At 53.0% G+C, this 10,413-nt stretch overlaps 1 protein-coding gene across 1 annotated transcript; it reads right to left on the bottom strand.

Moving 5' to 3' along the window:
• Positions 1 to 320: 320 nt before the first annotated feature.
• On the bottom strand, positions 321 to 9,835 carry SSRP1 (structure specific recognition protein 1). Its single transcript, XM_030864397.1, has 17 exons — positions 9,709 to 9,835; positions 9,111 to 9,211; positions 8,485 to 8,670; positions 7,527 to 7,632; positions 7,051 to 7,241; positions 6,715 to 6,945; positions 6,469 to 6,572; positions 6,257 to 6,385; positions 5,796 to 6,017; positions 4,938 to 5,010; positions 4,388 to 4,526; positions 4,225 to 4,270; positions 2,648 to 2,777; positions 2,040 to 2,210; positions 1,799 to 1,887; positions 1,068 to 1,254; positions 321 to 823 (listed from the first exon to the last, which is right to left on the bottom strand). Exons 2-17 carry the CDS (start codon positions 9,162 to 9,164, stop codon positions 752 to 754), a joined length of 2,130 nt encoding a protein of 709 aa, XP_030720257.1. The 5' UTR covers positions 9,165 to 9,211; positions 9,709 to 9,835; the 3' UTR covers positions 321 to 751.
• Positions 9,836 to 10,413: the final 578 nt, after the last annotated feature.

The following is a 10,413-nucleotide window of genomic DNA, read 5'->3' as shown; positions in this document are numbered from 1 at the left end:
CTGGTCAATCCCGATTCCATTATCTGAAGACTTGGAAAACCCTTGACTCATAGGTGATTAAGGATGGAGCCGGAGCTGCCCCCTCAGCTTGGCTAATGGAGTGCAACTATGAGAGACACTTCCTAATCAGATCAGCTCTCATTTCTAGACTCTCAGGTGGCCCATCCCAGCAGAAGAGAGTGAAAAACGATGCTTGTCCAGTCGGGAACAGAACAGGATGTACCTGGAGACTTGCTTCCCAGATGAAGGGTCAGAAGAGTGCAGTAAACACAAAAGTGGCAGCGATACAACAGGGCTAGAGAGAAGGCATAAGGACATGGTTTCCAAAGTCAGTTCCCTTTATTAAATGTTGATTTTTCACAGACCAGAAATACAAAATAAAAGTAGAAATAGGCCCCGGTTAGGAGCTACAGACCTGACCTCACATGACCCCTGCTTGCAGCAACTTGACCAGGACAAGCAGCAGCTATATCCCAAAGGTAGGGAAAGCAAGACAAGGCTTTGGATCCTGCACTGCCCTGCCTCCCACCCAATCTCTCCCCTAATTATAAGGAGCCATCCTTGTGACGCAGCAGAGTAAGACACCTCCCCTGCTGCCCCAGGGAAGTGCATACGAGCAGGAGAGCTTGTTCAGATGGCATGGAATCCAAGGACTACATTTCACACGAGGAGAAACTGGTACCAAAACACGGGGCGCGGAGACTGGGGGTGTGACAGGGTAAAGCCCAAGAAGAGAGAATTTTCCTCCTCTCTACTCATCAGATCCTGACGCCGAGTCTTCGGAGCTGGGGGGAGTACTGGCTAGTTCCTCTTCTTCAGAGTCCTGAAAACCAAAGGTCTCTTAAAGGGAAAGGTGTCGAGTCCAGGTGTGCCCCCAGCCTTTTCAGTGAAGAGCCCCCAGTTCCCAAGCCCATCCCTAGACTCCAGCACTAGCCTTCAGAACCACAGAATTCCACCTCTCATTTCTCTCAAGGGCCAACCACAACCCTTGGTCCAGAAACACCTGCCCCACCAACTCAGACGCCCCTCACCCTCCCAGGCTCCAGAGCCCCCGACTCCTGCTGCACCTCACTCCGCCTCCTCTTCTTTTTGCTCTTATTCTCTCCTGAAGAGCTCTCATCGCTAGACACAAACTCTTTGCTCTTGAAGCTCTCACTCAGCTGCCTTGACGAAGACTTGGATGACGAGCCCCTAGAGGGTGTTGATTTCTTCTCCATCTTTACCTTTACTTTCTTCTTCTTCTTTGACTTATCCCTAGATTAGCAAGAGGGGAAAGGGGCTGGGCCCTCAAGTTCCCACCCATGGTCAAGGCCAAATCTCTCCTGGCTTTAACAGGGCCTTTCCCAATCCCAGCCACACTGCCCAGCTCACTCTGAATGTGCACAGCCAGCCACCTCAGCCCCAAGTGCCCCAAGGGAGCACGTCATAAATGAATAACCGGAAGAACCAAGAGCTACAGCCTGAAGCAGCCCTATATGCAAAAAGTACTTAAAACCTCTTACTTTCTCTTGAAAAATCCATGTGAATTATGCTCCATAATAACGAGTATTTTTCATTTCCCCATACCTTCAAATCAAACTGACCCTCTTAGGAAAATGAGCCATATTTATCCCAGTGACTTGGGCAATTCTCTAGCACATTACCCATACTTGGGCAACTGCCTACCCAGCTCTGAGGAGCACTGCCCACCACAGTCAGAAGCGTATCTATTATCTTTAACACCCCGATCCTCAACCTGGAATTGCAAACATACCTGCCAAGAAAGCGGTTACGGGGCCATTTTGTTCCCAAGACTCACCTTTTGGAAGACTCACCCCGGCCCCCTTCATATTCTTTCATGGCTTTTTCATATTCCCTCCTGGCATCCTCAGCCTTGCGATCCCACTCCTGTCTCACACACACACACACAGACACACACACACACACAGACACACAGACACACACAGGAAAAACACAGGGAAAAATGAGGCCTCTTCCCTGACATAGGCTAAACCAATACAACAAAGTCCCACCAACCCCTCATGTCTGCTGCTACCTACCTCTTTCTTCTCTTTGGACATTCCCTTCCAGATCTCGCCCGCCTTCTTGGAAAGATCCGTGATACTGATGCCAGGATGGTCTGACTTGATCTTCTCTCGGCTGGCGTTGAGCCACAGCATGTAGGCAGACATGGGCCTTTTGGGGGCGTTAGGGTCTTTGCCTTTCTTTACCTACGTAAGAACCCAAATGCCTTCGGCCGTCTATTTCCACAAACCGCCCCGCCCCGTTTTCCCAAAGAACTTATCTGGACAATTTCTTAGGGGGATAAAATGGAGAGAAGACTAAGTAGCGTCAGGCCAGACTGAGAGCTCCCCAAGGGCAAAGACAATGTCTTCCTCCCCTCTGCACCCCAGGGTCAAGCTCACTAGGGGCCCCTTTCCTTGGGCTCCTGGCACAGAAGAAGCCTGCCCCCAATTCAAAGCTCCCAGAAGCTGATTATCTCAAGGGCCAGAGTGAAAAATTTCCAAGATATTCATTCCTCAAGGCCATCATCACTGACTATAAAAATCAGCCCCGGAGGACCGGTCAGCAGGCCCTACTGGTGGAGGACAGGAGAAGGTAAAGAGAACAGCTTCCCCAGCGCCCTCCCACTTAGCAGAGTCTCTACCTCCACGGGCTTCTTGCGACTCTTGCGATCCTTGGCCATCTTGGCCTTTTTAAGCTGCTTCCGTTTCTTCTCTTCCCGGTCACTGTCACCCTCATTACTGGAGGAGCTGGCAGAGGCGTTGCTGTCAAACCTGTCACGGAGAGTGGGGCTTAGACTCGGGGAGAGAGGACAGCACCCTGCAAGCTCAGGACAGGAGGAAAATGAGCCCAAAGATACCTGCCCAGAAAGGAGAGAGGGAGGAGGACCACGGCCTCCCCCCACCAGGCCCCAACCCTGCCTCCTCCCCTGTGCTGAGGTGGCTTCAACCACATCCTCTCCAGGCCCAGCCATGGCAATAGGTTACTTGCTAAATCAATCAGCGAGAAACAAATGAACCAATGCGCTCCAGGAGCTCTCCTTGGTCATGCCCTACCTAACCCAGGTCCTACACCGTCCCCACATTCCTGGGGACAAAACCACTGTCTGGCCTTGCCCAGAACATGCCCCAAGTCCATTTCACCGCTTCCTTTGATCTAATCGTTTTAATCTGCCCTGTAGTCTTTTCTGATGAAGAGATAATTAGTTACTATATAAAAAGCGGGGAAAACCAACTTCAGTCCAACCCAGTGTAACCCAGTACCTGTTGCACCTGGAGCTCCTCAGAAGGTGGAGCTGCTTTACACCTCAACGGTGCTGAGCCGTTTTCAAGGCATTTTCACAAGCATTTGCTCACTGACCTCATAAGTATGCGGCAAGCACAACTAGTGAACTCCAGCAGATTTTTTTTTTTTCTTTTTGCCACCCAACATTCATTCCCAATTCTTCTGAATTAAGAGAGTTCCAATTTCCTGCTGGGAACCACCTTGCCCCATTCAGGAAGGGCCTACCCCAACCACAGGCTCTAAGGGCAGGTAAATGGCTTAGTTCTGGCCCATCAGAGCACATCCTAGTAACTCAGACTCAGGAAGGGGCAGTAACCACATTGTTTACCACTGCTCTGAGCAAACTGGCATTTCTGGGTGTTAAACCAGTAGGATTAAGCCTGTCCAAAGCTTCTCAGGGTCATTTAACACCGCATGGGGCAAACCTATCTAAAAATAAGGAAATCAGAAGAAATAAAAAGATTCCCCACAGCTTATAAGCAGCTGGGTCCAAGTGCCTGAAGCCAATTCTATCACCAGACTCTCCAGTTACACGAGCTTGTAAAATTCCCTCCTACGCTAAAGTCAGTCTGAGTCTTTTCTGACATCAGCGATCAAGAGTCTCGATGGATACGGCACGGGGAGAACACTGCCATCTCACAGGTGGGGACACCACGATGCAACGCCTGACCCAGTGATTCCCAGCTGGGAAGCTGGCACGCACTGATCCTTACTCCCATTCTCTCTCCACTGTCATTTTCTGGCTCCACAATGTGCCTTGTACTTACAAAGCATCTTGACAACCTCCAAAACACTTCCACGTATCACTTCACGGGAGGTCACTTTTCCACCCTCGGTCCGTAGGTAACGCTGACACGTGGGAACGTCCAGAAATATTCTGGTCCCCTAAGTTTACAGGCCGCCACCTCACCCCCACGAGGGGGACCCAAAACTCACTCCTCTGCCACATCCTCCTCCTCTTCACCTGGGTTGAATGACTCATCTGAAAAAGAGCACAGGATACATCAACTCTGCCCCCATGGAAATCCCAGACGCCCAGCCCCCGCCCCACGGAAGAGCCGCCCCGCCCCCATGCACAGCACTGCCAAGGGGAGCCCACCGGTTTCTTCTCCTGAGTCATCACTGCTGTCGTTGGCATTCTCCTCCCGGATCTTGCCCTCCTCCTTCATCCGCTCCAAGTAGGCATCGTGCTGGTCTTCGTCGGAGTCGGCGTATTCATCATAGCTGGGGTTCATGCCCTAGTCAGGGCAGAGGTGAGAGTGAGGGCCAAACCACCCCGGTGCCTGTAGACTCAAAAAAGCGCTCCCCATGCCTGTGAGTAGATCAGAGCAGCGCCCAGAAGACCCTGGGGCTGGATTGTCCACACGCAGCCAACGTGCAGGGCCTTTGCCCCAGACTTCCTGCTGGCGGGGTTAGTCCAAGCCCCTCCCCCTCCCAGCCCCACTGGGGGCTCCTGAGGGGCTGCAGAGACTGCTCTAAGGTCATGCTGAGGAAACCTGCACCAGGAGGGGGAAGGGGTCACACGCACCTCTTTTTTCTATAAGAGTAAGAAGAGAAAAGAGAGTGAAAAAGAAGCCAGACGAACCCCTGCCCCTTCGCCCCGCAGAAAGAACAGGAGAGAGGCTCATCCTTTCCACACACACAGGTACCTCTTTCAATCCTCGGTTTTTGATGTTGAGTTTTTTTGCATTGACAAAATCAAACAGTTTTCCATACTCCTCCCTGTGAGGAGAGATGCACCACATTACTAGACAGGCAGGGCCAACACAGGGGTGGACCCCATGCTGTCCTGACACCCATGGGCCAGGACAGACCGTGGGGCTTGGAGCTCTTGACCGCACTATTCCAACCCAACAGCTCAGAGACTCCCGGAAGACGGCAGGAAGAAAGAGTCAGGCACTAGCCTTGAAGGAAACCCACATGGTCTCAAGAGTTCTGGGAAATAGAAGGTGGGGAGGGAGGCGCACCTATCTACCAACATGCACAGAACAAGGGCAGGATGCAGGTGGACGGGGCACAGAACAAGGGGAGGATGCAGGTGGACGGGACGCGTGCATCTTTTCACTGGTCTGTATCTCATACTTCTCAGGGTTGTTATGAGGATTAAATGTGAAGATGTTTGTAAAACGTTTAGCCCACGGCGAGCACTCAATAAACATTAGCTGCGTGTTGTCGGGCACAAAGCTCATTCCAGGAAAGAGGGAGATAGCATTTCCCTCACGGGGGCAGTGGAGGAGAAGAAGGGCTAATACCAAACACATAGAGCTTTCGTAATACGGAGAACGACTTTTTTCTTAATTACAGAAAGAAAGCAATGGAGAGGCTGCCAAGGCCTGAGCACTCCAAGGAGGACCAAATTCCAGGAAGCAAAAGAAAAGTCCTGCTCGAGGCTTGGGGAGTCAGGGAAGAGTCCCAACCCTGGAGAGTACCCCAGGCCATGCCAGCCTTCCCGGTCGAGGCTGGGTCAGGACCAGGATGCCCAGGAAGTGACTGACAGAGACTCTCACCTCTCAATGCTACTGAAGGTATACTGAGTGCCCTGCTTGGTCTCAATTTCAAAGTCAAAGGAACGAGTGGTGGTGGTACCACGGGCAAAGTTGACAAAGGAGATCTCATCGAAGCGGATGTGCACAGGTGGCTTGTGGACGTAGATGAAGCCCCGCTCCAGTGGGTACAGCAGCCCCGAGCTGGCCTTGTAGGAGCAGGTGATGCACTGGGCCCCCGAGTGCCTGGTGGCAGGTGCAGGGAGCTCAGTCAGTGCCGCCTCAGTAGCAGGAGACGCACTGTGTGCTCAGGCCCTCAAGTGAGTAAACCTCACTACGCTGCTATGATGGGGGCAACTGACGCCATCAAGCCACAACCCAACCAGGCCTCCAACCAGCTGCATTCCCATCCCAGGACAGCTTTACCACGGAGACACGGCACAGCCCATCCCCAGCAGGCCACGGGCCCAGGCCTGTACTCTCACCCTTGGAAGTTGCCTGGGACTGTGATCTTGCGGTTCACCAGGGCTTTCATGACCCGGCTGACCATCTCATAGAGGGACCCTGACATGTTCTTGGTGAGCCGCCCCTCAAAGCGCTTCTCCACCTCTTCCCTGCAAACAGGAAGACGTGGTCACGAGCACTGCTGCCTTCTGCTGGCACACCTGCCTCCTGCCTGGGCCAGGGACACACTCACTCGTTCATGTTGAGAGTCAAGGAGATGTCCTCGTCCTTCGAGAAGAGGAGGATGAGGAAGTGGTAGCGGGTTTGGCCCTGCTTGATGGGGGGATCCAGGCTGATCTGGGAAGGAAGAGCCGACCAAGTTCAGCACCAGTCAGTGCTCCACAGGAACGTGCTGGTGAACTAAACACTGGTGAGATACGTCTACTAAAGACACGGGCAAAACCCAGGGCAATGCACCCCCAGCGGCTTCTGCTTTTACCACAAAAAACATCTGGCGCTGGTCCTTGTGGGGCAGCAGAAAGAGACGCAGCACTGTGGTGTAGGGGATCTTGTAGTCAAAGGTCTTGCCGTGCAGGTGCAGAAAGGTGGGGTAGATACGGATGTCATAACGGCCTCGGGGAGTCAGACACTGCAGCTCCCGGAAGATGCAGATGGCGTCTCCAGTGGCCTGGATCACATCCGCCTTCGACAGCACGTTCTGGGCAAAGGCCTGCAAAAGCACACACTGGTAATCAAGCAGCAGAGACCCCACCCCTGGGCTGTCTGGGGCCTGCTCCACACCACCTGCTCCCAAGGCAACCGGGGAAGGCCTCACCTCAACGGGGTCCACGCCATCCTCCTGGGTGGGAGGCACATAGAAGCGCACCTCCATGAGAGAGACCTCTGCATCGTCATTCTGGTGGAATTCCAGGGTCACCTCATTCTTGCCTGTGGTGCACTGGGACACGTTGCTAAGAGGTATCTCGAAGACCGGCTGGTCGCCAATGTCGAAGGAAAGCAGCTGCCCTGGGGGAAAAGGCGTATCGAGCCACAAGCTCTCCCCTTGGCTCTGCATAAACTATGTCCCGCCAGACTATAGGTTCCCTAAGGACAGGGCACTGAGGCTATTTTGTTAATACTGTACCCCAGGGACTAGGCACAGTGCACCGTTGGTCCTCGATTCAAGTACATGATAAATTACAAACTGACAGGAAATCAGAAACAGTGGCAGTAAGAGAGTAGAACAAGCTAAAGGCTGAAACCCTTCATCCTTCCTTCTCCCCCCAGACCTCAATCTTCCGCAAGACTCACCACCAAACTTCACTGTTCCCCAGTTCCAACCCTTCACACAGAGGTCCTTCTCCATGAGCTCCAGGCGATAGTGAGTTTTGAAGAAATCAGAGAGTTTCTCAAACTCCTGTGAGTAGAAGGGAGAGAACAAGCCCAGTAAACCCCAGTGGCCTTAACACAAACTTGAACATTCTGGGATTATCTATTTCTGAGAAACTGTCCAATATACCTTTTATCAGAAATCCACACTGACTTAAAGTCTCAGCTATAAAGCTATTTAAAAGGCTTTTGAGGGCTTCCCTGGTCGCGCAGCGGTTGAGAGTCTGCCTGCCGATGCAGGGGACGTGGGTTCGTGTCCCGGTCCGGGAAGATTCCACATGCTGCGGAGCGGCTGGGCCCGTGAGCCATGGCCGCTGAGCCTGCGCGTCCGGAGCCTGTGCTCCGCAACGGGGAGAGGCCGCAACAGTGAGAGGCCCGCGTACCGCAAAAAAAAAAAAAAAAAAAGGCTTTTGGAAAAGGTTGTTTCTGGAGACCGGCTCTCAGGCTGGGGGAGGAGTAAATGACTGACATTCCTGGCAATGCACCTCACAATGGTTTTCTGACTTTGTACAGGTATTGCTTTAGTGAAAGTGGAAACGAAGATGAAGTGAAGTTTTTAACTCAAGCAGTTCAAAATGAAAAAACAAAACCCAAACTAAAGCATCAGGTAAGACCCTGAACCTGGAGAGAGGCCATAGGCAGAAACCACCAAAAAATCAAAACAGCAGAAACACTTCCAGAGTCAAGGCACAAAGAAACTCCCAAGACTGACACCCAAAGCTGAACACTGATTGCTTAATAGCTTCAATGGTCCTGCACTAAGGAGCCCAAACTAGCATTTACATGGTTATCAGAAAAAGGAGCCCCACTTCTCTCTAGAAGGTTAAAAATCAAGAAGACGGCACAGTAAAAAGGGGGCTATGGCAACAGGACACCTCACCGACTCCCGGAAGCCGTCGTACTTGTAGACATGTCCGTTCTTCGTGAGCAGTTTAAGTCCGTGGCCCAGAGCTACTCGGCGCCAGATACCTTCCGTCAACTCCCCAGCCTGGATGTTGTCCACTTTGCCGGTCTTACTATTCTTGAAGATGATGCCCTGGCGGCTCAACCTCAGCCGACCATCATTCTGTTGGAAAAACAGGTCCAAATGCACGGGAACAGCACACAATGCAGACCAGGGTCAGTCCCACCCAGCACCCCTTCTGGGCTGGCCAGATAGCAACGCAGGAACAACAGCTGAAGGGGTGAGGGCCAACAGGAGACAAGCAGCCAGAAAATGTGGATTCTAATCCTGGCCCTGATCCAGAACCCTTGCAGGTCCTCAGTTTCGGATTCAGGGCTGAGCAGGTGTGGTCCCTTCAGATTCTAACATTGTATAATTTTTATACTCTCTCAGGATTGCTTCTTGTTAAGGAAACACCAAGTACATATCATACTCTGACTCCTTTTCCAAAGTCGTTACATTGATGATACTGCTACCTCATCAAGACAAGCTCTTGTTAGTAAACAAAACGTCTACTCCACCTCCCTCCCTCCACCTGTATTAAAAACCCAAACCCTTCTTACCATGGAGCCTTTCACCTCCTGATACACGTCGTTGAACTCCAGTGTTTCTGCCATGCTGACCTGCCGCTGTTAAGTGTGCAGATACACGGCAGACTGGGAATCTGAATTCGAGAGAGGGAGATAAATAAGTACAAAGGACAACACCTCATTCTGCCTACGGATGGAGCCAAGTGGCAACCCTTGCTGTGCCTGGGATGTCTCAAGATCTCCTCAGCCTGGGAACCTACAGGCCGACTCTGCCGAACTCCAGGGGCCAGGCCCAGCCCGGGCTGAAAAACCAGGCCTGCCTGAAGTAGCGCTTACATCCCAACCAGACACCCACTCTGGGCACTCCACCGGGCGCCATGGCAACAAGCAGCGGAGCCCCAGGACCTGCCCGGGAGGCAGCACCTCGCCCGCGCCCCAACCCAGCTCAGAGTGCAGGGTTTCCCTCCCAGAGCCCCCGCCGCGACGCGGTCCCGGACCCACAGTTCTCCCCTCCCCCTAAAATGGATTCGCCCGCCGCCCGCGGATTCCAACGCGGAATGGTCCATCACGCGCATCCCGCGGGGGAGCAGGGCCCGCGCCCTCCTGGGGAACGGGGACGGCGACCACCCACCTTCTCAAGCTGTCGCCTCGCGACGGCCCGGGTACGGGCAGTGGGCGCGCTTGGGGACGCGGAGCGGGGGTGGGGACGCGGGGGATGGGGGGGACGCTGGGGAGGCTTTTCCCGCGTGCGCGGCCCAGCGTCCCGCCACCGGAAGCCCGGCGCAGACCATAGAGCAGACGAGCTGGCTAGAGAGATGCGAGCCCGGCCCGCCTTAGCGGCGGTCACATAGAGCGTCGTCGGCGCTGGAGGACCTGAGGGAAGAGGGGTTCGCTGAAGTCTCACCCGCTTGGCATCCGACTAGAAAGTGGGAGCGCGTTGGGCTCTTTAAAAATTACAGACACTTCAGGGGATGACTAGGTTTTAAAGAGAGATTGTGTAGTTGTATTTTATCAGACTTTACACAAATGCGTGTGTACGTGTTGGAATGATGTGTGTCCTCTCTCTCCTGCACAATAGTGGTTTCGTGGAGTAGAAAGGAGTCTGTGGGACCAAAAGGAAAATATTTCATGAGTTGTGGAGAGAAATGACCCCTCCCACTGCCTTCTCTGAGAATGCGGGTGTTGGTGTGTCTGTGACTGTACTGCCCTCCCCTGTCACATGGGATTGGATCCTTTTTGAAATGAGTTCACTGCATCCAAAAACTTCACATCAGTAACTGCAAGTTGTGAGTCGCCTGGAAGGGGCTGGCCAGCGGCAGTATCAAGTTAGAGTGTT

Source organism: Globicephala melas, chromosome 8 (assembly GCF_963455315.2).
Source record: "Globicephala melas chromosome 8, mGloMel1.2, whole genome shotgun sequence".
In the NCBI taxonomy this organism is placed as follows: domain Eukaryota; kingdom Metazoa; phylum Chordata; class Mammalia; order Artiodactyla; family Delphinidae; genus Globicephala; species Globicephala melas.
The sequence above is the reverse complement of the archived record's forward strand: the minus strand, read 5'-3'. Positions and strand labels throughout refer to the sequence as shown.